Source organism: Mauremys reevesii, linkage group 2, assembly GCF_016161935.1.
Source record: "Mauremys reevesii isolate NIE-2019 linkage group 2, ASM1616193v1, whole genome shotgun sequence".
Taxonomy (NCBI): Eukaryota; Metazoa; Chordata; order Testudines; family Geoemydidae; genus Mauremys; species Mauremys reevesii.
This window is the reverse complement of record NC_052624.1, coordinates 277,000,937-277,027,648: the sequence shown is the minus strand read 5'-3', so window position 1 is coordinate 277,027,648 and position 26,712 is coordinate 277,000,937. Positions and strand designations below refer to the sequence as shown.

At 41.3% G+C, this 26,712-nt stretch overlaps 1 protein-coding gene across 7 annotated transcripts in view; it reads left to right on the top strand.

Moving 5' to 3' along the window:
- Nucleotides 1–26,712, top strand: part of TRAPPC9 (trafficking protein particle complex subunit 9) — an 825,958-nt gene that overhangs the window by 427,353 nt on the left and 371,893 nt on the right. For all 7 annotated transcript variants that reach the window (XM_039525295.1, XM_039525292.1, XM_039525294.1 and 4 more), the window contains one exon: nucleotides 3,595–3,748. In XM_039525295.1, coding sequence (XP_039381229.1) covers nucleotides 3,595–3,748 — 154 coding nt within the window. The remainder of the gene's footprint in view (nucleotides 1–3,594; nucleotides 3,749–26,712) is intronic.

Genomic DNA, 26,712 nt, shown 5'->3' with positions numbered 1-26,712 from the left:
ACCCTTTATTTAGGTTCTAGCCTGATGCTGTGTTCTGGGTCCCGCTTTCCACCTCAAACTTTTATGACTATAAGTTACTCCCTGTACTTTGGGATGCACCAAAGCTTTGTCCTACATTTACCAAGGGCTAGAAATAAGACTGAATTCGCTGAAATAAATCTTTATTATAGAAAACATTTTCTATTTTGTAGGATATTTTAATTAAAAAATTAAGCAAACATCACAAATTCAATAAACCTCCCTCTCCAACAAAAATCTGTAAGTTGTTTACTTCAGTTACTTCCATTATTCTACATTTGCCTGTCTTAGTACATCCATGAAAAATATTTCCACATTTGAAATTTGCTGAGGTACAGAACAGAAACTAATGTAGTTCCCTCAGGAAATGTACTTGACACTCCTGCTCTCGGGTGAGTTGTATTGACATAGGAATTATGCTAAAAGCTGGTCTCTTTCATTCTGTCTTGCCTGGGAGCAAAGTCATCAGCAGTCATTCATTTTTTGTTGTTGTCCAAAGTAGTGTATTTTAATTCTTTACTAATTAATTTTTTCCATAGCAGTCCATTTCAGAAAGTGCTTCTTATTTATGATACTTTGACAGGAAACACATTCTATTGGATACAGGAAAACCCATTTCACACTACATTCAGAAAGGTGTAAATTCTTGTTTTTTATATAATTGTTGTTTATAGTTTAATATCTCATTGTTTAGCACACACTATACCATAATATTTTAATTTGTTTTCATGCCTCACCATATGCTTGATAAAGTAATTATTTTACTAATTATTTGTTTGTATTACTATTACCATAAGATGTTGAAAATACTGTCTAGTAGTGGCTGAGATGCATTGAGAGATGCTGAAGCTATGTACCTCATGAGTTTTGCTTACAAATGTTTTAATATACAAAATTTGCATGGCTGCATGGAAATTGGGTCCTTTTGCAGTTATCTCATGTGCATGAGTAAATATAGGTTTTGCATTTACAAAAATTGTAGGCTTATGTTAGGAAGTTTGTGTGTGTGTGAGAGAAGCTACTTTTGGCATAGTTATATTAAACAGCATGTCCACACCCTGGAGTCTCTTATTCATGTTATAAAGTGACTTGTTCGGGTGCCTGGGTCTTCATTTGTACATCTATATGCAGGGGCATATCAGTGTTTAGTGGTAATTTCATCATTTTTTAAGAACCTTTTTTCTATCAGGGCCATTGATCCACAAAAAAAAATCACTGGTGGGCCACACGCAGCCCCGTGCGGCGTAGGAGGGCGGAGGCTCAGGGCTTCCCCAAGACTCTGGAGTGGGGCCAGAAATGAGGGGTTCAGGGTGCAGGAGGGGGCTCCGGGCTGAGGCGCGGACTCTGACTGGGAGTGTGGGCTCTGGGTTGGGGCTGGGCCAGGGGTTTGGGAAGCAGAAGGGGGCTCTGGGCTGGGGTCAAGAGGTTTGGAATGCAGGAGCAAGCTCAGGGCTGGGATGGGATTGAGGTGTGGGAGGAGGTTTGGGATGTGGGCTCTGGGAGGGAGTTTCGGTGTGGGAGAGGGCTCAGGGTTGGGGCAGGCGGTTGGGGTGTTGGTAGGGATGCAGGGAGAGAGTTAGGGTGTGGGAGGGGGTTCTGACCTGGGGCAGGGGGTTGGGCTGCAGGTGCGGATGTGAGCTCTGGGAGGGAGTTAGGGTACAGGAGGGGGTTCTGACCTGGGGCAGTGGGTTCTGGGTGCGGGCTCCGGCCGGGCGCCACCTACTTCAGGTGGTTTCCAATCGGTGGAACAGCGGGGCTAAGGAAGGCTCCCTGACTGCTTCTCTGCACTGGTCCCAGAAGTGGCGACCATGTCCGGTCCCTAGGCGGAGGGGCCAGGGGTCTCTGTGCAGTGTTTGCTGCCCGCACCCACAGGCCCCACCCCATAGCTCCCATTGGCCATGGTTCCTGGCCGATGGGAGCTGCAGATCCGGCGCTGGGGGCAGGGGCAGCGCGTGGAGCTTCCCTGATCGCTCCTGCTCCTAGGGGCTGCAGAGATATGCTGGTTGCTTCCAGGAGCTGCACGGAGCCCATTGGACTTTTAACCGCCTGGCAACCTTAGCTTCCCCCCGCAGTGAGGTGAGCCAGCGCTTGTGACTCCAGCCACACAGGGGGGCGTCGAGGCTAGGGGCTTCTGATCTGCAGCACAGAGATTTGCCATGGGCCAGATGTAATGAGGCAGCGGGCCATAAATTCCCCACCCCTGTTTTAAGTTATGAGTTTTAAAAGTATAATTTCTGAAGGAAACAAAAGTTAAAATTAATTTCAGGGACACATTTTGATATTCCTACAATTTTTTTCTTTTTTTTTGGTTTTCTTTTACATTTACTTTGATGCTGTATGGGGATGAGTTGCTAAAATGTAATTTATAGTGTTTTCTTACTAGCATACTCATATTTTAAGCAGGGTGGAATTATTTAAATCAAAGTGGTGTAAATCACTGATTTTAATCATAATTTAAATAAGCAACAAGAAACCTTGATTTAAATAATTATTTTAACTTCTTTTTTTGCATTTGCACATTTTAGTTATTCTCCTAAAGAAAGATTGATTCTCATGGTTGATAACCATTAAAGCATGTTGATTTGCTACTAAATATAGGCTTTACATTAAATTTGATGCTTCTTTTTGCTAGCCAGGAGGATACACTATATCTATACATTTATTTAAGCAGTTATATAGCTTAACTTTCATTTATTGACATTCTTAATTTTTACATTGTTAATATTTTAGAAAATGAAGAATAACACATTTCTTATTTACTAAATTTTTTTTTAACTGGTGATATGTATCAAGCTCTATTTGGATGGAAATTCAGCAAAAAAGCACAAAACAGCATTTTAATTTTTTTATTAAATAATACTACCTTAATATGTTGAATACCTAGAAGAAAACATTTATCACATCATACGTTTCATTTAAATCTAACTGATTTATTAAACAAGCAAGTATTATGTGTAGTTAGTGAATTGAACTGATTTTGTGGTTGCCATGTCTTTCAAGATTTTAGAATTAGTAGAGCTCATCCTCTCTCACTTTTGATTCAGAGACTGAAAGAGGAAAACAAGCTTTCCTGGCTTTTCAAGTCCCAATTGGTTTCTTAACTTTGAATTAAGTCATTGAACTGAACTAAAATAGGTTGAAAAACGGAAATGGAGAAAGTATTCTCTGCTGAACCAAGTTTTAGGGGTGTAACCGTTTGTCCATATGTTGTTATTGCATCCTATGTATCTTCATCACTTTGAAAAAGTAAGTCCTGCTGGTAGGCTTTCTGGTGGCAGCTTTGTTGAGTTTTGAGGAGCCCCAGTGAAGTGAACAGGTTTCAGGGATGAAGGGATCCCCTAGTGTTTTCTCAATTTACCAATATGGATCTTTGATCATAACTTGCTTTCAATATTCTGTACCATGAATCATGATATTAATGCATCATTGTGATCCAGATTACTCTTACTGAAGCAATATATAATACCTTTTTGTTTGGTTTGGTAAAAGTCTGTGAAATGATCTGCGGGAGACATTCCCACTAAATTGTTGTATTAACAATTCTTTTCTTTTTTTCCTTTTTTCCCCCCATCTCAGTATGGCTATCCAGGTTGACAAGTTTAATTTCGAGAGTTTCCCAGATTCCCCTGGTGAAAGGATACAGTTTGCAAACCCAAAGCAACTGGAAGAAGAGAGACAGCAGGCGAAAGGTCTGGAGATCAACAGCAAGTTAGACGTTTGCTGGAAAATTATATCCTTTAATAAATGCCCAGGGAGAATGTAGCAACTCTGGCAGTGAAAGGTTGGCTGCCAACAGCTGCCACCATTAGGGTCCCTGGGCCGGAACCCGGAGTAGAGGGCAGGCCCGGGGTTCCCCCCAACCCACCACTACAGAAACATCTCCTGGGAGGGGAAGTCAGGCCCCTGTCAGGACCGGAGGCTAAACTGTTCTGAAATAAGCCCCCAGGGACAACAGAGACTGGGAGTTCTCTCACCAACCTCCTTACTGGCCTATGATGAAAAGGGCTAAGTAGACTGTAACCCTGGCCCTAGAGAGAGAGCGGCTACGTGGAGGGTCACAGTAAGCCACTGAGGCTAGCATAAACCACCTAGAAACGCAAGACCCATGGGGGCAAGGTCAGAACTCTGCCACGATATATATAGCAGCCTTATGACACATTTTATTTTATAATTTATATCACCATTTAATAAGGTTACTGAAAGGGAAAACAATTAGAACTTAACATAATTATAGACTTCTTAATTAATTGCACTGTATTTTATTTAGATTTTTCACGATGTTCAGGTCTTAATATAACGGTTGTCTTAATCTGAGTCATATGGGTATGCTGCAAATCCTGTCTATTTCCTCAACTTTTGGGGAATGCAGAATAGCAGTGAAGTTTGGTGTTATATAAAATTAGATTAGTTCTCTCCAAAAGCAAAGTCTGCAAAGTGGTAATGAAATCATGATTTAGCCTTAAAATGCTGAGAATATTTTTTTAAGTTACACTTAGAATAATAGAAGTGTAGAGCTGGAAAGAACCTTGAGAAGTCCTCAAATCCAGCCCCATGCACTCAGGCAGGAGCAAGTACATCTAGACCATCCCTGGTAGGTATTCATCCAACCTGCTTTTAAGATCCTCTAATGATGGGGATTGCTCCCTTGCAAGCCTTTTCCAGAACTTAATTACCACTATAGTTCAATTTTCCCCCCTAAAATCTAACCTAAATCTCCCTACTGCAGATTAGGCCCATTACTTCTTGTCCTACCTTCAGTAGACATGGAGAACAATTATTCACTGTTCTCTTTATAACAAACCTTAACATATTTGAAGACTGATTTCAAGTACTCCACCTCAGTCTTCTTTTCTCAAGATTAAACTTGACCAGTTTTTCTAACTTTTCCTCATTAGTCAGGTTTTCCAAACCTTTTCTCATGTTTGTGACTCTCCTCTGGACTCTCTCCCAATTTTTCCACATCTTTCCAAAATGTGGCACTTAGAACTGGACACTACTCCAGCTGAGCCTCATTAGTGCTGTATAGAGTGGGACAATTCCCTCCCATACAACACTCTTGTTAATACACACCAGAATAGTAGACTTTTCACATCTACCTTACATTGTTAACTCTTATTCCACTATAACCTTCAGAGCCTTTTCAGCAATATTACCACCTAACCAGTTTTCTCCATTTTGCAGTTGTGCATTTGATTTTTCCTTCCTAAGTGAAGTATTTTGCACTTGACTTTAATGCACATCTCTCCCTCCCCAATCCTTTTTGGAGTGGTCTGTTTCATTATAGACTTATTTTGTTATGGTGCCTTTGCCCCTTAACGTTCCCTAATAATATGATGATGATTAAAATAATAATAATACATTGCACATATATAGTGCCATTCATCCAGAGATTTCAGATGCTTTGTCATGACTAATTAATGAAAATGCACAGAAATGCTGTGACATGGGTTCGTAATATTATATATCTGTAATGATTATGAGTAAACTCAACCACAGGAAATTGAAAATGACTTACCATAAGAAGTCAGAGACATAACCAGAAATAGATACCAAGAGTCTTAATGCAAAGTTCCATGTCTTGCTCATTAGACAACATTTAAAAAACAATCCATGCTATGAAAAATTTCTGTTTAACCAAATCTCCCATATAATATTGCTAGTAGATTCAACCTTCTGACAGCTATTAAAATATTTAAACCCTTCCTGATAACATGGATGAGGGTCTTACACTGGAATTGGTGACATGCTGTAATAATCCTAGTGCCCTCATCTTTTTGGTTGTTATTGAGTAGCAATATTAATGTACATATTGCATTCTTTATTTAATTGCAAAAATATATCAAATAATTTTCTGAGTGACAGTTGTTTGACCTGTCTAGGTGAGGGACATGTGCACCTCCTTCCCCACCAGAACTAAAAAAACAGAGACAGTAGTCTGAATATTCACCTCATGAAAGAGGTGATGTGACCTGCCTCTGAACCAGGCCCTGATTGTTGAAGACTGGACTCTGAATCCACCTGGAGCCACCCCTCCAGCAGATTTTTACTCAAAGCACAAGTTGGGTGACAAACGTCACACTTCATCTTCTCAGTCAGATTCAAAGCATTCCAAATATTCCTCTACGGCTCGGTCTCCTCCAAGAAAATCTTCCTGTAAATCTCTGGTATTGGTTTGAAGCCTCACAAATCTTAAATACTCAGTGGTCCCATCTGAGATGGCACTCTTGAGGCCATGAAGATTGGTGTCATCACCTCTGCCAACTGCTCCTTCCTCTCCTCAGCCGAGTGTGTGTGCTTCAGCACCAATACACTTCTACTCTTCGTGTCTTCTTGTTGGTAAAAGATCTTCTTTGTCTTTCCCACCTGACTCTCCTTTGATGCAGCCATGTGCATTGTTTACTCCATTGACACACCCAGCACTGTCGACCCACTCTGTGGTTACACTGGCACCAGTGGTGCACCCACACCGACAACACACACTCTGGTTATGTCTTCACTGTTGTCACTGACTTCATCACCTTTCTGACTACCCCAGCCATTGCCTGTTATTGAGCCTTATTGATCTCCAATGTGAAGACCACCTAGGACCCCATTGAGAACTGCCCCTCCCTATTCTGAAGAGGTTTGTTTGTTCTTCAGACTCTGAAAGGGAAGAACCCGTTTCTCCTTCCAGATCTTCCAGCTAACCCTACAGGTCTTTCAATACTTGATGTAAAGATCAGGATTGGGTTCCCTACAGGGAGACTCCAGCTTGGGGTGCCCCATGGATGACACCATCTATGCCATACCCTCCATAGCCTTATTAGTCTTAGGCTGACCACAGACACTCTAGACCTCTGTCTCATTCACTTTCTAGAAGGAAGTCTCCTCCTTCTTTATTGCAGGAGTTATTTTCTCAACATCCTGCTACTATTCCTCAGTTTGCTTTGCTGGACCCCATGGAGGACAGAGAATTATTGGAGGAGTCATTAGACATTCCTCTCCACATTTCTTCATCATATGAAGCGGTTATTCTGGTGTCAACACCTCCCACAGGAGACTTCAGTTTTCCAGGATCTCATGAGGATGGTGGCTACCTCTTTAGGGGTCCATGTGGCGATTGTACAGAGTGTTCACACTCTGGCAGACCCTATCTTATATACCTTGTAAGGCTAAGAAAGCTGACTGATTATCAAGTCCCTTATCAAGACCTTGATGATTTCTTTAACCACCCAGTTCCTGATTCTTTACTGATCACAGCCACTAATAAACGGTCTCGTCAATCCCAATCTAAAGCCACTCTGAAGGATAAGGAATTTAATAGATCAGATTTATATGATTTGTAAGACTTTTTGCACTGCCACATTTGAAATAAGGGTTGCTAGTTTTCAAGCTTTTATCTAACAACAATTGTATTATTTCTCTATCATTTCTAAGTTTGCTGATAAGTTGCCAGAGCAGTATAGGGGCCAGTTTCTATCTTTGATTTCTGAGGGTCAATTTACGGTTTGTACATGTCTTCAGGAAGACATAGATGTTGCTGACACTGCCTTACCACTGCAGTCTTTGTGAAACATTCGTCCTGGCTGCAAGTTTCTGGCATTCCAAAGAAGCTGCAGAGTACAATAGAAGATTTATCTTTTGAGGGGTCTAAGTTGTTTTCTGCGAAAACAGTCGATGCTGTGTGTGCACTGAAAGACTCTCTCATGCAACACTTCACTCACTAGGAGTTTACACTCCAGCTATAAAAACTAATTAGCCCATAATCTTATTCCACACCCTCTTTCTATCAGAGCCCTCAGTATGCTCCTAAAAGAAGATTAACACTCCTCCATGTCACCGGCCATCTTTGGCTGTTACAGGCCCTTCTCACCAGACAACTGCAGCCTTGAATTTGTTTTGACTCCTCAGTTGATGACAGCGCTTTGATTATATCTCCTTCCTTTGGGTCATGCCTTTCCCTGTTTTACTATTCTTTGGAAAACATCACATTGGCCAGGTGAGTACTCAGCACAGTAAAAGAGGGATATGTTATCCAAGGCATCTCCTTCCCATTCCCCATCCCTTTTCAGGGACCCTTCTCATAATAATTATGCTGTCTTCTAGAATGAGAAGCTACAGAAGAAAATCTTTACCAGCATAGAGGAAAAGGCTTCTATTCCCAGTACTTATTGGTCCCAAAGAAATCTGGTGGCCTCTGCTCCATTCTAGATCTATAAAAGCTGAACTATTTTATCAAGAAAATCAAGTTCAGAATGGTTATCCTCTCTTCTGTTATTCCTTCCTGGAGAGTGGAATGCTGACCTCGATTTACAAGACTCATGCTTACACTAGGGCAATGAATCTTTGCCACATGATCTATCTTCAGTTTATGGTGGGCACCAACCAGTACCAGTACACAATGCTTCCATTCAGTTTCAGTCCCAAGGGTCTGCACCACATGCATGGCTGTAGTAGCAGCACACCTTGGTTGCTTGGGGATTCAAATTTTTCCTTACCTGGATGATACTCTAGTTCATGCACCATCAAGCGACCCGGTCCAACACATCATCCTAGTCATCAGACTTTTTCTCCCATCTAGGCCTGAAATTAAATTTGGACAAGCCATCATTACAACTGATTCAGCACATAACCTTAATAGGAGCAGACCTCAATACCAGGACAGCTATAGCTTATCTTCCAAAGGAGAGGTATAAGTCTGTAGCCTCCATTTCTGAAAGCCACAAATCGAACACAATGACAACCATGCTTGCCTGCTTCAGCTCCTGGACCATGTGTATGTAACTCAGCATGCCGGATTTCACCTTCACTACCTGCAGGCTTGCTCCACTCTGTAACTCTGAGGTTCTACTTATACTAATACCTCCAGCATGGAGGTTGTTCATAACTCTGAAATGTTCACAGCTCTGAACAAAACGATATGGTTTTACTTTCAGAAGTTTACAACTGAACATTGACTTAATATAGCTTTGAAATTTTACCATGCAGAAGAAGAATGTAAAGTAAAGGCTTGGTGGGGTGGGGGCTTGGGTGCTGGCAGCGTGGTGGGGGTATGAGGGTTGGTGGGGGGTGGGGATCTGTGTGTGTGTATGTGTGCGGAGGCAGCAGATACATAGGGGTTGGGTGGACGGAGGGGCAGCTCCCTTTACAGTGACCCCTCCCTGTGTGACTGAGGAGTGACTAGAGAGTCCATCCTGGACCTAAGAAACCTTTCTTAACAAAACTTTTGTCAAAACTGGTACATTATTGCAAAAAGGTTTCAGTTAAAAAATGGTTGTGTCAAAAAAATTCCAACAAGCGCTTCTGCTAGTCCTTCACACATCACCAGTGGTGAACCCCCACAATTTGGGAAACACTACCATAAAGCATGCCTTTTCCCCTATGCCCCATACCATTCCTTAGATGTAGTTCAACCCAATAAAATGTATTTTTGCTGGGCTCAGGATTTTTGTAAATCAGACTCCCTGTTTTGCACTGTTCAAGATGCCCCCTGCCCCCCCCCCAAAAAAAAGGATCAGAAGGGAGAGGCTTTCTGTTCAGTCAAAGCAAAATAGTTGTGCATCTGCATTAAATATATCAGTACATTAGAGGGACATCCTAGACTTTTGAGTGTGGGGAGCCCATTTATTTCATCACTTCATAGCCCAAAAGTGTCGGCTGTTGTTGACATGATCTGTCCGGCTGTAACCTGTTGGTTAGTCCACAATATTTTGTGTCTTTTTGGGACGGATATTGGAGAACTCTGCCTTTTGGGTGTGGTGTCCATGGAGCCGAGGGGGTCAAAATGAGAGAACTAGCGGGGTGGCTGTCTCAGAAATGCATCTGAGGTATTACTAGATATAGCCCAGATTCCATGCTGGTGGGCTCTATACAGAAAGATATTTTTTCATCTTACCTTACCTAACTCCTCTGTGGACTAAATTCAGATCCCATTAACCGTACTTTATGTACTTGGATGTGTGTATGAGAGAGATTTGTACATTAGGGAACAATATATGAACAATTTTTCTTGAAGTAATCAAACCTACTCTACAGCTAAAGGGGAAAAAAATACCTGGAGCTTTTATGCAATGTTCAGTTTCCTAGATATGAATGTTGTATTTTTTTATGAGCATATGCAATAAAGGACAGGTAATAAAAGGAGTCATTATAGCTAGACATTACACAGGATCCATCATAATGGGCATTAATGGCACAGGTAAAGCTCTTAATTAATGTTGCCTTATATCAAACATTTTTACATTTAAAAAATGTAGTTTTGAGTGTATTGCATATGCCATAAATAACAAGATGAATTTAGTTCTTCATATAATTTTTTTAAACAAGCCACCACCTGGGTTGTTTAGAGATTATATTTCTTCAATAACAATCTTGTAACGATAATTGGTTAATATTTAGTGATGATTGACGCACCATAAAACCAAAAGGTTACATTTTGTCATTAGAGATATGTGCAAATCACATTGGCTTCAGTAAAAAGTCAGTTGCAAACACTGGAGGGCAGAATTTGTCCTACAGGAGAGAAAGTATTAAATTACCTAATCCACCATGGTCCACATGCTAGTTGACACCCTCAAATAATTCTAGTAGACTGTTGAGGCATGATTTCCCTTTATGAGAACCATGTTTTACTCTTCTCCAACAGATAATGTTCATCTGTGTATCTGCTAATTCTGTTATTTACTAGACTTTCAACCAATTTGCCTGATACTCCAGTTAGGTTTACCAGTCTGTAATTGCCAGAATCACCTATGGAGCCTTTTTAAAATATTGCATCACATTAGACATTTTCCAGTTATCTGATATAGAAGCTGATTTAAATGATAGGTTACATACCACAACTAGTAGTTCTGCAATTTCACTTTTGAGTTCCTTCAGAATTCCTGGGTGAATGCCATGTGGTCCTGGTGACTTCTTATTGTTTAATTTATCAATTTATTCAAAAAAACCTCCTTTAATGATACCTCAATCTGGGACAGTTCCTCAGATTTGTCACCTTAAAAGAATGGCTCAGGTTTGGGAATCTCAGACACATCCTTAGCCATGAAGACCAATGCATAGAATTCATTTAGTTTCTCTGCAATGGCCTTATCGTCCTTGAGTGCTCCTTCAGCATCTCAGTCATCTAGTGGCCCCACTGGTTGTTTAGCAGGCTTCCTGTTTCTGGTGTACTTAAAAAAAAATGTTGTTACTTCTTGAGTCTTTGGCATTGTTCTTCAAATTCACTTTTGGCACTGTACCTTTTAATTTCTGTTTTAACTAACTTCCTCATTTTTGTGTAGTTCCACTTTCTGAAATTAAATGTTATTGTGGTGGACTGCTTTGGTGTTTCCACCTCCACAGGAATGTTAAATTTTATTACGTTATGATTACAGTAACTCCTCACTTAACGTTGTAGTTATGTTCCTGAAAAAAGTTTATTTATATTTAAAAGTGAAACGATGTTAAGCAAATCCGATTTCTCCAGTAGAATTAATGTAAATGTGACGGGGGGGGAGGGGAGAGGTGTTAGGTTCCAAGGAATTTTTTTTTGCCAGACAAAAGGCATTATATACATTTTAAACAATTTTAAACAAGCAATTTAATACAGGTATAAGTTTTAAACAATTTTAAAGAAACAATTTAATACTACAATCATCATTGCTGAGTATGAAGCAATGGGAACATCATTGCTGGGTAGGAAGCAACCCACTCCACCCTTTTCCCCAAACCCCCACCCATAACCCTCCTCTTCTCCCTCTTTACTCAGCACGCCACGTCCTCGCTCCTCCCCCCTCCTGCCTGCGGCAATCAGCTGGTTTGCGGTGTTCAGGAGGGAGGGGGAGCCTGCGCACTGAGTCCTCGCTCCTCCCCCCTCCCTCCTGCCTCCTGAATGCTGCAAACCAGCTGATTGCCATGGGCAGGAGGAGCAGGGGAAGGCGCTGATCTGCAGGGTCCTCTGGGGGTGGGGGGGTAGCTGATGAGGGACTGCCAGTGTGGACAAAGCAGGCAGCCAAATGACGTTATAGTGGAGCATTGTACAACTTTAAAGGAGCACGGACGTAAGATCGAAACAACGTTAAGCGAGATGACGTTAAGTGGGGACTTACTGTACTATTACCAGGTTCAGGTATATTCACCTCTTGGAGCAGATCCATTTAGAACTAAATCAAGAATTGCCTCTCCTCTTGTGGTTTCCAGGACTAGCTTCCCCAAGAAGCAGTCATTGAAGGTGTCAAGAAACTGTCTGCATCCCGTCCTGAGATGACATATAGCCAGTCAATATGAGGATAGTTGAAATCCCCCATTATTATTGAGTGTTTCATTTTTATAGCCTCTCTAATCTCCCTGAGCATTTCACTGTCACTATCACCATCCTGGTCAGGTGGTTGGTTGTATATCCGTACTGCTATATTCTTATTATTCAAGCTTGGGCTTAGTATCCATGGAGATTCTATGGTACAATTTGGTTCATTTAAAATTTTACTTCATTTGACTCTGTTTTCTTTCATGTATAGTGACACTCCTCCACTAGCATCACGTGTTATGTCCTCCTGATATAGTTTGTACCCCAGTATTACTGTGTCCCATTGATTATCTTCATTCCACCAAGTTTCTGTGATGCCTATTATATCAATATCCTCATTTAATACAAGGCACTCAAATTCACCCATCTTAGACTTCTACCATTTGTATATAAACACTTAAAAATTGTCACTTTTCAGCTGTCTGCCATTATGTGATGTAAATGAATGCGTCTCTTTCATTTAACTGTTTCTCATCAGACTCTACCCGTATTTTATCATCTTCTACCCACTCCTCCTTACTAGGATATAGAGAATCTCCATTAATAGACCCTCCCCTAAGGGATGTCTGTGTCTGAACCACATGCTCCTCTGCACCTGTTGGCTTCCCCCCAGCCCTTACTTTAAAAACTGCTCTATGACTTTTTTAATTTTACATGCCAGCAACCGGGTTCCATTTTGGTTTAAGTAGAGCCCATCCTTTCTGTATAGGCTCCTCTTTTCCCAAAAGGTTTCCCAGTTTCTGATAAATCTAACCCCCTCCTCTATAGGCCCCTAGTGCACACTGCTTTCCAGAATATTCCAGAGTTTCGGAGTGAGCCTAGTTCCCTTAAGTGAGAATGTATAGAATGTCTTCTTGAACAGTTCTAGTCACAGATAAGTAACCTTCATTTTTGAATAACTTTACGCAGTTCTAAGTGTTTTTATGGGACACAGACTGACCCTGAGGTTTGGTAATAGGATATGTTGGCACTTGTACTAAATTGTGATTTTTTTTTAAGAAATACCTTAGAGTTATTCATTTCCACTATTACCAGTCAGTTCAGATCTGTCACAGATAAATAGTCACAATACAATTACTGGTACTTTCTGATAATGGTCTGTTTTTCTATAAATATATTGTCAATTTCAGACTAATTATCAGCCACAAACCCACCACCACAATAGACACAAACTACAAATATATGTTAAATTACAGTGTCAGAGGCTGATTTTTTATTTTTTTCCCCTGCATGGTTATTTAGGGAAATGCCAATTTAAATAGGTACATCTTGCCATGTTGTGTGAAGGAGCTCAGGATTCAGAATCAGCCAAATATCATCATGCAGAAGGTTGTTCCATTTTTGTGAGGCCATCACTGTTAATACCCTTCTCCCTATTGTGCCAGGAGGAAACATGAGCTCTACCAGCCAAAATGTCTCTGAGTGTAGCAAGTTATTGAGGAGTGAAGAAAGATGGATGTTCCATGAGGTAAATGAACCCTTATCCATTCAGGGCTTTGAAGAGCAGGACAAGAACTTAGAATTAGATCTGGAATTACATTGGCTGCCAGTGCGGTGTGTAAATCACTGGGATAATGTATTCAAGCTTGTTAATTCTGCTTAGGAAACTAGCCAGTATGTACTGCACACACTGCAATATCTGGATGGCATATTGGTTCAGCTCTAGGTAGAATTTCAATAACTTAGATGTGATGTGACAAGTGTGATGGACCGTTGTCACTAGTTCCTTATAAGATTCATAGATTTTTAAGGCCAGAAGGGATCACTGTGATTACCCACTGTTCTCTCATGTATAGCACAGGCACAGGACATCCCCAAAATAATTCCTGTTTGAACTAGAGCATGTATTTTAGAAAAACATCCAATTGTGATTTAAAAATTGCCTATGATGGAGACTACATTACGATCCTGGCCAGACTGTTCCAATGGTTAATTACCCTCACTGATAAAGATTTACTTCTTATTTCCAGTCTGAATTTGTCTAGGTTCAGCTTCCACCCATTGGATCATGTTATACTGTTCTCTGTTCCCCATGTGTATGTACTTATAGCCTGTAATCAAGTCACCCCTTAACCTTCTCTTTGGTAAGCTAAATAGATTGAGGTTCTTGAGCCTACCACTATACAACATGCTTTTTCAGACCCTTCAGTAATTCTTCTGGCTCTTCTCTGAACCCTCTCCCATTTATCAACATCCTCCTTGTATTGTGAACACCTGAACGTGAGACAGTATTCCAGTAGTGGACTCGCCAGTGTCAAATACAGAGAGAATATAACCACTCTTCTCCTAGTTGAGCTTCCTCTGTTTACACATCCAAGGATTGCATTATCCCTTTTGGCCCCAGTGTTGCACTGGGCGCTCATGTTCAGCTGATTATCCACCATGACCCCCAAATCTTTTTCAGAGTCACTGCTTCCCAGGATAAAGTCCCCCATCCTGTATATATGGCCTGCATTCTTTGTTTCTAGAGGAATACATTACATTTGTAGGGTGACCAGATGAGAGACATGAAATATCGGGACATGGCGATATGGGTCACTGGCGGAGCAAAAAAAAAGCCACCAGAGCATAGCAAAAATTGATTGGGGCTCCCACCCCGCCCCCCACCACATCAGCTCAACTCCTCCTCCCCATACAGGTGATTCGCACAAGCCTGGGAGGAAGCGGGGAGGAGGAGGAATGTGGTGGGCTTAGGGGAGAGGCGGGGCCAGGGCAGGGATTTGGGGAGGGATCCAATGGGGCAGGGTGGGGCCGGGGCTGAGTTGCGGGCACCTGTGTGCTGGAGTGCAAAATATCGGGACAATTCACAATGTTCGGTTGGGACGCAGGACAAACAAGTAAATATCGGGACAGTCCCGATAAAATTGGGATATCTGGTCACCCTAACATTTGGGAGTTACTGAAAATCAGCATTAATGGTCCAGCAATCTAGTTAACTAGCTCTTTTAAAAAAAACTTGGATGCAAGTTATGCAGAGCTGGTGCTTTAATAAATGTTTAGCTTTAGTCACTGCTGTTTAACATTCTCCTGAGTTACTGTTTGAATGGGAAGAATGTCGTCGTCATATGATCTGACTTCATCATCTGGCTTTTTCCCAAATACAGAACAGAAATATTTATTGAATGCTTCTGCCTTTTCTGCATTATCATTGACAGTTCTACCATTTCCACCTAATAATGGAGTAATACTATTGTTAGGAATCCTTTTGTAAACTCCTTGTTGTTGTTCCTATCACTACTGGGCATAGTTTTCTCTGGATGTCTTTTTGTTTCAGTTATCAATTTTCTACCATTCCTAGCTTCTGTTTTGTATTTATTACTAATCAACTTGCCCTTTTTTCATTTGTTACATTTTAAATTTTTTATAACTGCTTTCACTTTTATAATATCTTTCTCCTTAGTCTAGACATATAGCAGCGCCCAGGAGGTGAAGATTGTTCCTTTGAGATCAGTTTTCTAAACCATCCTGTTTTTTATTCCACTTTGTCTAGTCCAAGCTTTCAGGAGGCAGTTTCTTCTTTAATTTCACTGGTTTTATTGGCAGTTCTTTGTAGCTCATTTTCCAAGTGAGCCATTTGGGGTTTTACATCACATACATCTGTAGAGAGGCCACAAATATCTTTGGAGATTGAATACGCTCAGTCTGTGAGGAAATCTTTCAGTGCCATGATATCCTGGGCTATGTTCTGCTGTGCCCTTGCGGTCTCCCCCTTCAGCTGCTTAGGTGATTCCGACTTAGGTCTTTTGTTGCTTCTCATTGTTTCATTGGAATCCACATTCAACAGTCTGAAGTTCATCCAGGAGACTAATTTAAACATTTATGACAGAAACTTAATTGCCAGTTTTTTAGGACAGTAATTATTAGAGATGAATTAATATGTGGGACACAAGGAGATGGGACTAGGCAGCCATCTTCCACAGGGGTACCATGTGACGCCCTGATGATATTTTTAAGGTTTTTATTTTTTGGGTTAAGGTTGTTAAAAGTGTTGTTGATAAGTATGTCAATTACATATCCTTTCACTTATATGGGACATTTAAAACAAGACTAGGCAAAGTAATAGAAAATGTTTTAAATTATAATCTAGCATTGATAGAGCAATGGTTTTGACAGCCTAATATATCTCTTCTATCTAATTTCTATGATTCATTCCACCCTTATGTGAATCTTGATCAGTTTTAGAAATAGTTTACATTCAGATCGTTCATCTCTTGGGGTAGCTTTGTGATTTTTAGAACGTTAAATAAATATTTATGTATAATCATGTTGTACTTCGTAATAAATCTCCTTTACTGCCCCATTTTGTCTCAAGAAACAAGTAAGGTTTCATTTGTCCATCTGGTTGACTGAGATCAGCAAATGAGTTCATCTTGTTTTTCAAAACCTAAACAAGTGCCTTAAGCAAGATCAAAACAGCACCATAATCAGCATTCCAAAAGTTCAAAATGCAAATGAGAAAACAGATTTATGATAAACAGTGTTCATTAATCATTTAAAACAGTTTTTCATTAGTATAATTTCTATTTATGAAAATTTGCTAATTTATTTATGCTGAAGTAGGACTGGGATGCATTCATCCACCTGTATTTATTCATACAGAAACTGACAAGTGTGACATAAAAAACATCTTCAGCATGCCTGAGGTGAAACACTGCACAGCAGATAGAAAACAATTAAGGGATTTAAGACGGAAAACAATTTGATAAATCTATACCAAATTCCTTTTTAGCATCACATTTCAAACACAATACATTCAGTAGGTTGTGCTTTAGTTATATGGTGTCTTTGGAACAGCAGTATACATTGATAAGTTTTGTTGGAATCTAAGAGACAAATTTTTTCCTTAAGGAATATAATTTGTTCATTCAACCGTTTTCAAGATTTTCAACATAAAAATTATACAGTATTCGCCCCCTGTCTCTTAAGAGAGACAAAGTAAAGTTCCACTCTGAAAAGTTATTTTTTAAAATGGCATCATAGGGTGTAGTATTCATTGCCTCTGTGGCTCTAGAACAGTTTTTTTGAATGTACAAGTAAAAAGCTAATCTTTTAAACTGCCAGACCTGCAGACTCATATTGGAATCTAAAAGTAAAGGTTTGTTCATTGTAGCTGATTCATGCATTACACACAATAAAGATTTCGGAACTTATTTCTAATATTTCTGTTGAAGATGGGCAGGCCAGAAGAGGGTTCTGCTTACTCTCATCTTTGTGTGTGGTCTGCAGTGCTAACAAGCTAAATACTAGTAGAAAAAATACTTTGGTGGAGAAAGTCAGCACATAGGACTCTGAACACATACAGGGAACAGGCGTGTTGTGTAAGATTACATCATTGTTGCATGGACACATTTTCAGAGTAATAATGAGTATCCCTTATACAGTCATTTGAATGTGTACATGTCAAAACAATTAACAAAGATGAATAAATATTAATTTTTCCTCTTTCTAGATAGGGAAATATAGACATGCAGAGATTTTAAGTTACTTGTCATAGGTCATACAGTGAGCCTGAGGTTGTAATCCAATCCTTCCTGCAATTTAATTTATTTAGAGATTTTACTCCTAAATAAGTAAACTTCTTACTCATCCACATGTTTAAATTAAATCTTACATGAGGCCCTGTGACAGGGGATACTGCCCTTCTGGTCTTTAGTGCCAGTCACTTGCTGTAGGGTCATCCAGGTAGGGTCAAACCCCACAAACCAGTTCTCCTAGCAGGTCTACAGAGTAGGAAATCAGAGCAGCAGGGTATCTATTACTGGAGAATTGTGAGCTCACGTAAGGTGTAGTGAAATGCAGGGCTTAGTGTAAAAAGGAGGAATTGCTTTCTGAAGTTCCTCTTCTCCAGTTCCATCCAAGACTCTTCAATATGGCTTCTAACTCTTGCACTCAGTGGAAACAGCTCTTGCCAAATATCTACCAACCTCTTTTTAGCGAAATCTAAGAACCAGTACTCCATCTTCATCCACCTTGATTTGTCACCTGCCTTTGGCACAGATGACCATGCTCCTCCTCTTGAAATGTTATCTTTCCTTGGCTTCCATGAGACTGTTCTCTTGGTTCTCCTGCTACTTTTCTAATCACTGCTTCAGTGTGTCCTTTGGAGGATTCTCGTTATATCCTCTCCGGTTTCCTGGGGGGATTAAACAAGGCTCTGTCATTGGTCCTCTTCTCCTACACCCTATCTGTGGGTAATCACCTCTGTTTTTGAACAGATTCAATTACCAATTTGATGCTAAAATTCACAGTTCTAACTCTCTACTCTGGTTCTGTCTCCATCTGTCCAAACTAAAATTGTGGCCTGTATCTCTGACATTTCCTTGTGGATGTCTAGCTGTCAGATCAAGCTCAGCATAGCTAAAACAGACCTCTTAATCTTCCCTGATACCTTTTTTCTTGATCACTGTGGACAAGACCAATATTTTACCTGTCACTGAGACCCATAACCTAAGTGTCATAATTAATGGAGATATCCCTATCTCCTAGAACTGGAAGGGACCTTGAAAGGTCATCGAGTCCAGCCCCCCGCCTTCACTAGCAGGCCCAAGTACTGATTTTGCCCTAGATCCCTAAGTGGCCCCCTTAAGGACTGAACTCACAACCCTGGGTTTAGCAGGCCAATGCTCAAACCACTGAGCTATCCCTCTCTCTTTCATCTTTGACTCGGACCGCTGTAGGTCTTCACATCCAGGCTACGTTTATGTCTTGCAGTTGCTTTCTGCATTATCTCAAAGCACTTTACAAAGGTCAGCGTTATTCACTCTGATTTAAAGGGAGAAACTGAGGTGCTAAGAGGGGCAGCGACTTGCCCAGGATCATCCTGGAAGCTGGTGGAAGTCACAGGAGAAGAACCCAGGACTCCAGACAACCTGCTGCCCTGCTCTAACCACTAGACAAACTGCCTCTGCATCACCGTTTCAACCGTTTCTGCATTATGTTTCTAAGCTACAGCCTTTACTATCCATCTACACAGCTAAAACTCATTTGCAGGCTCTCATCAGCTAATGTCTTGGTTACTGTAACATTCTTTTTTGTGGCCAGTAAATGCAATCTTGCCCCACTTATATTTGTTCAGAATACTGCTGCAAAGATAATTTTGCAAGCACCTTGATTTGACCACATCATGCCTCTTTCCATCCGTTCACTGACTCCCTGTTCTCTATTGTATCAAACGTGAGCTACTTGTCTTTACTTCCAAGTCCCTTCATGACCTGTCCCCACCCTACCTAGGTGACCAGACAGCAAATGTGAAAAATTGGGACAGGGCGGGGGGTAATAGGAGCCTATATAAGAAAATGACCCCAAAATTGGGTCTGTCTCTATAAAATCGGGACATCTGATCACCCTAACCCTACCTATCATCTTTTGTTTTATAATGAAAGATCATCTGCTGCCTCTTATAGTCCACTTGTTAAATTTTCAAACAAGCACTGATGTGTTCTCACATTCTTCCCCCACAGCTGTGACATGCTCCTTGTAAACATCTGCAGTACTAACTCATCGTTCTTCAAAACCCTCCTTAAAACTGTCCTTTGCTGTGAGGCCTACAAACGTTGACAGCTGTTAGGCTACTGGTGTGCGGTGACCACTGCCTATCTTGCTGACCATATTGACTCATTTTCTCCATTATTATACTCTACATGTACAGAGAACTAGAGGAAAACAGTATCTTTTAGTCAATTACCAAATTAATTATCACTTACCAAATGAGCAATTCCATATTTTTTTTAAACATTTCATAAATTGACAAGATATGAATATGATTTAAAAAGCCTATATGTTCCGGTTAAATGTTCTCTTTACATAGATAGGATATAAATGCTAAGTATAAAGTCTAGTAGTCAGTGTGGGTCTGTGAAAACCATGGATAGAATTAAATATGCTAATACTACATAATATAAATATTAATAGTGTGAAATGATTAAAGGAAACCTCCCATATTTTTCGAGTGATGGTCCTTATGTGTATTCCATGTTAGTGCACTTGCCTGCCACATGCCCAAGTCTGGAAGTTCTTCAAAACAGTGTCTGTTGGCCCACCCATGCACAGTAGCTCTTCTTCTGTTCCTAACCAAGAGTATAAGAGGTGGTACAGGTTGACACCGGTCCATTTCCTCCTTACTGTCGCATAGCCTGAGTCAGAATTGTGTCCTCCTTCACTTAGTTTCTTAACCTACATAGAAAACATTTGTAAATAGTTATATTCTTAGACTAGTACTTAGTGGTTAAAAAGTTTATAGTATAGGTTATTTCTTTCTCCCCGGTTGTGGTACCCCTCCCCCCAGCTCCACCCTACCTGAGAGTAGAGGGCACTCTCATGGGCACAAGGACAGATCCTTGTTGAGGGCTGTCCAAAAGAAATGTTCTTCCTTCCCGAGTCTCCACAATGAGTGAGTTGTCGTGAATGGAACCTAAGAAGCTAGCTCCTATGAAGACTCCTAGATCTGAATGCAAGATATGTAAAGAAAGATCTGCTGGTTCTGTCGATCAGTTCTGTACCAAAGCTTTAGGTTAGATGCTTGCTGGTTCTGTCTACAAGTGCTGGTCTGGACCCATCGTTGAAACTACCTTGTCCATCTAAAAACCATCCAGTCACTACAGATGCACTGGATTCATCATACTTAACTGCAGGAACTCCTTGGACACCAGGGCCAGACTTATATAATACCGGACGATGTATTCCTGCCTTATCAACAGTCTCCACTTCTTTCTGGACTGCCCCTCATAAGAGTGTCCTTACTTCAGAGGAGGGACTTACATCACTGTTCTGGAGCTATCTCACCTCCAACCATCCAGGAGGAGTGCCCTGGTACTGACAGCACAACCACTACCAATGGAGCAGTTCTTGGACTTCGATGAATCAGAGCAGATGTCTGCACCAGTATTTCTTGAGAAGCTGTTGAGCCCTGACAGACAGTCAAGGGCTTTTGCTCGCCATTATGCCAGATATGAACCCCCCAGGGACTGGAGGTACTGATTTCCTGGGCCTCCTGCAACTATTTTGATCCCTCTTCCTGGCCTTATTGGCATCTGAGGGATCTTTTTATAGGAGGTGTGTGGGCCCCTCTGAGGAGTTTTACTGATCCTTTCCCTCTTGCCAGCCCATTCCGTCAGTCTACAGAGAGGAAGAGGTAGAACTGGATCCACAGATTCTTCATCATTCCTTCCTTCTAATTATATGTTTACTCCATATTCAGATAATGTTGGATAATATCACCACTGTGGTCTATATAAACATGCCCTGTGGCAGGAAGCCATCAGACTTTGGAACTGGCGTATCAGGAACTGCGTCATGATGTATGCAGTGTACCTTCCTGCTGTTCACAGCTCCATGAGATACAGATTAAGCAGAGGCTTCTCGGTAGACCATGAGTGGGAGATTTGCACCGCAGTCCTAAGTGAGATACATAGTCGGATACTCCGCTATAGGACCTCTTTGTGTCTCAAACATGCTACTTCTATGTTGCTCAAGATGAACCATGTGTTGTGACTCCCAAGGCAATGGTCTGCTGATGTCTTAGATGAATGGCTCCAGAGGTGCCTTTCCTCTCATTCCCCTACTTCCTCAGGTTGTATGGAAGATACATCGCAACAAAGCCAACATCCTTCTTCGAGCTCCCCACCGGCCCAGACAGTTCTGGTTCACAGATCTTCTAAGAGTGTCTGCCCATCCACCAATCAGGATTCACCTGTTTTCAGATCTCCTAACCCAAGTCAGGGGGAAGACCAAGTATCACAATCCAAACTCACTCCATTTCACTGCCTGGTTTTTGGATGGGCATTGAAAACAAAATGCTTGTGTTCAGTCCCCATTCAGGTGATCCTTAACCAGAGTAGAAAAGAATCTACTAGAATCTGATATCAAGTCAAACAGAAATTTTTTCAGACTAAGCACAAGGGCACCAACGTTCTCCAGATACTGTAAGCATTGTGGTTGTTCTAGACTGTCTCCTATCTCTAAAGACTTCAAGTGTCTCTATTAGTTTGCTATGAGTACACCTAGCAGTGATTAATGCCCTCCTCTCTCCAGTGGAAGGATGCTCTGTCTTTACTCACTCAGCTACAGTTTGATTCATTAAAGATCTGATCAGGAACTTCCCATCAGTGCTTAAACCTACCTCTAAATGAGACCTTAACATTGTCCTGTCCAAGCTCACTAGTCCACCTTTCAAACACACAGTGACTTGTACCATGGCCCACGTATCCATGAAGGTAGTGTTCTCAGTAGCTATCACCTCAGCTTTGGAGGGTCAGCGTGCTTGGCACCATCATGGAGGACCCACCTTATACATTGTTTCACAAAGAAAAGGTTTCTCCTCAACTATACCTCAAGAGACTTCACTCCCTCAGCATCCGATGTTCTACCTGCAAAGAGCCAAACCCATTAAGAAATTATTGAGACGTTCTAACAGCATAGAAGAGAGGCTCCATGGACAAGCCATATCCTCTGAGAGGCTTTACAAATGGGTCTCAGGATGCATCTTAGAGTGCTACAAGTTAGCAAACATTCCTCCTCCTGGGCATGTCACAGCTCACTCCACATGAGAACAAGCTGCCTCCATCGCATCCCTATCAGATGTTTCACAACAGGACCACTTAAAGGAGGGGAAAGTGATCAGGAACAGTCAGCATGGATTCACCAAGGGCAAGTCATGCCTGACTAACCTAATTGCCTTCTATATATGCGAGATATAAACCGGCTGGATGAGGAAAAGCAGTGGATGTACTTACTTTTTTTAGCAAAGCTGCTTTTGATACAGTCTCCCACAGTATTCTTGCCAGCAAGTTAAAGGGGCTGGATGAATGGAAGGTGGATAGGTGGTGGATAGAAAACTGGCTGGGGGGGTAGCTCAACGGGTTGATCAATGGTTCCATGTCTAGTTGGCGCAGCCGGGTGTCCAGTGGGTGCCCCCAAGGGGGGGTGTGGGACGTTTTTTTCAAATATCTTCATTATGGAGGGAGGAGGATGGACTGCACTGCACCCTTTTGCAGATTTACACTAAACTGGGAGTGGTGGATACGCTGGAGAGGAGGAGGAGGGGATACATAGGATACAGTCCTTGTTGATGAGGGTTCAAAAGGAAAAATGCAAATCCTGCATTAGATGGAAGAATCCATCCATGCACTGCTACAGACTAGGGAGACTAGGGACCGGGTGGCTGGCAGAAAAGGACGGCAGAAAGGACGAAGGGAAAAGCTGAATATGAGTCAATGAGTCAACTGTGTGCCCTTGTTGCCTAATTTTGTGCTGGCTTTTGGTATGGGTAGGGGCAGTTCCAGCAGGCAGGATCATTCATCAGATCCCTCAGCACTCCACTACTACTCCAGTTTCATTTGGAGTACTTTGTCAGTTTTGGGCCCCACTTGGAGAGAGGATGTGGGAGAGAGGAGAAGAGAGGAGAGCAAAAGCAAGCGGAGGGCAACAAAGAGGAAATGAGAGGAGAGGGAGAGGCTGAGGAGAGAAGAGAGGAATGGGGGCAGAAGAAGAAGAGGGGGATTGAAGATTTGGATCAACTACCTGAAAGGGGTTAGAAAGAGGGAAGGAATGATGGATCTAGACTGGTCTCAGATGACAGAAGAAACAGGAAGAAGGAGTAATGGGGTGAGGAGGGGGAGTTTTAGGTTTTTAGGTAGAAAATTTTTTTAAAGGGGTGTGTGGAACTAAGGGTGGTGGGGTTACCCTGGAGGTGGGTCTCCTTCCTTAGTGGAATCTTTTCAAAAGTTAGGACAGGCAAGTGCTGGCTGGGATGATTTGGGCTGGGATGGGTCTGTTGGAGGCAGTGGTTGTTGACGATGACCTGATGAGTCCTCCAACCTGAGATCTTCTATGATGATCTGCAGAGCAGCCACTTGGAATTCAATGCACACATTTTTGATGCATTATTGCCCTAATTCATGCCCCGGCCCACGAATGCAGCAGTGAGGTCAGCAATATTGCAAGTATGTTTGCTACCAGCTTCCTTGCACCTCCTCCAGTCTGAACACTCCTTGCTAATCATCCATGTATGGAATACATGTAGGGACCATCACCAGAAGAAGTAGTGGAGGTTACTTACTCTAACTGATGGTTCTTTGATATGTTTGGTCTCTGTATTCCACTACCTGCCCTCCATCCCTCTGCTTCGCATCCTGTTGGATTTACAGTAAGAAGAGGAACTAGAAAGGCATTGACCTGCAATGCCCATTATACCCTCTGTCAGTGCAAAAGGAGATGTATTGCACATGTGACAACAGACATTGCTTAGAAGAACTTCTGGACTTGGGCACAATAGTGTGCATGCATTCCCATGCATGGAATTCAAATAGTGACCATACATCTTGAAGAACATCCAGTTACAGTAAGTAATCTCCACTTTTTAAAAAAATACATTTCAGGCTCATTCTATTTTATTTTAAAAACAACTAAATAGTCATTAAAAATGCACAATCTGCAACATAAAACCAATAAATCACATTAAAGATCCTGGAGATAACCCTTTCAGTATAGAACAAAAGAAAATTCATTTTCCCCTTCAGTGGGTGAGAAAAGCCATAGAATCTGAATGTATCTTTCAAGTAAATTTCAGTGTATATTGATTTTTTCTAATGTTAGCATTGTTTGTTATAAATGATCAAATATGTTGTTCTTTCCATTGCGTTAGCATCCAGAGGCACCAGGCAGTAATAAAGTTCCATTTTGTAAGGTGGTGTGCAGACACATAGGATGAGAGACCCTACCCACAAAGAATTGATAATGTAAGGAAATCATAAATTGTACTTCTTATTCCTACAGTTACTGTGCTAAAATAAATAACTGGTCCTCACTCTATGAAACTAAATGTTAAAATTTTACTTATTTTGTTTGTAAACTCTTTGGGGCAGGGTCTTTGTTATATGTTTGTATAATGCCTAACACAGTGGATCTGGGGCCCCTGGGTGATATTGCAATACAAATACATGATAGTAACTGAAACACAATCTCAAGGTTCTATTCTCCAGACTAACGCCTACTACCCCTTGTCTTTTCTAATATTTGTGATAGCCCTCTAATTAAACGACAACTTTTATTTAATGTATTTAAGAATTAATGTGTAATTTTAAACTGAAAAATATATGTAAAAATGGTGAGTCAAGGTGGGTGATGTAATACCTTTTTACTGGACCAACTTTTATTGATGAGCAAGACAATCTTTCAAGCTTACATGAAGTTCTTCTTCAGGTCTGGGAATCATACTCACAGAGTGTCAAAACACACAAAGAGCCAGTTTTCTTCAGGACACAACCAACCTTCTTTGCAAACTCTGCAGTAATGTCCAGGTGGCAGGGATGGGATGGATGTTGGTTTTTGGAGTTTGTTGTTTGGAGTTTGTGGAGGAGGTCCTGGAGGAAGCTGGTGTTTTGTGTGCTGTGACACTCTGAGTACATTTCTCAGATCTGAAGGAGAACTCTGTGTAAGTTCGAAAGCTTGTCTCTCTCATCAACAGAAGCTGGTCCAATAAAAGATATTGCCTCACCCACCTTGTCTCCCTAATATCCTGGGACCGACACTAAGATGGTGTCATCTTTCCAGTCCCTGTGTGTATTTAGGAGTTGTATCAGCTAGCTGCATTGACTGAGTTTTTCTGCTGGTTACTGCTGGGAGTTCTATAGAACCAGCAGAGATCTAAGACAGTGATTGGGATTTTATTCCTTCTTATATATCATCAATTAAAAGTTTACTGAGTGCCAGCAGGGCTGCACAGGTGTTACGGAGGAAGGACAACAAAGTCGCACAGATGTAACTGAAGGCATAATTTGACCCCTAGAAACTTAATAGTTGGTGACACTACATTCTTTCCTTCATATGCATCTTGACTGTCATATTCTACCTTGACTGTAGCTCTGGCAGTCATAAACATTTGTTACTTGTTAATTGCACACATTTGATGTTAAAATCATTAAGAGACAATAAGCATGGCAGCTCACAAAGCCACTGTTACACAGTTTTTTAATGTAGGATGGCATATTAAATGAAGACAACTGGTAACAAGATGGTAGATGTAGCAATATTTATTTGCATTATTCTTTATGTGAATCCTGGCTGTTGATGATTTCAGGGATTCCAAGTATTGTCTCAAGGATAGCTGAAGCCTTGGACATCAAGACAAGGGTGATTCAAGGTAACATGCTCAAACTGTTAGATATCCTCAGCTCCTTTGTGCTCACAAAAATTTATGCCCTCCAAATTAGTGTATATTGAATCCAGCAAAGGGACTGAGACACACCCTGGCCTTGCTTCTCCTGAATTCAAAACTAGTAGAAAAGTGCTACCAAAGCCTACGTAAGGACTTTGAACATTTTTACATTCACCCAACCCTAAGGCTGCTTGTGGTTTCTGCAGTCTAAGAAATGCCAGGCCCACCAAGGTGAATCCAAAACAGAAGGACCCCAAGAAACAAGACCTCTTTGGCC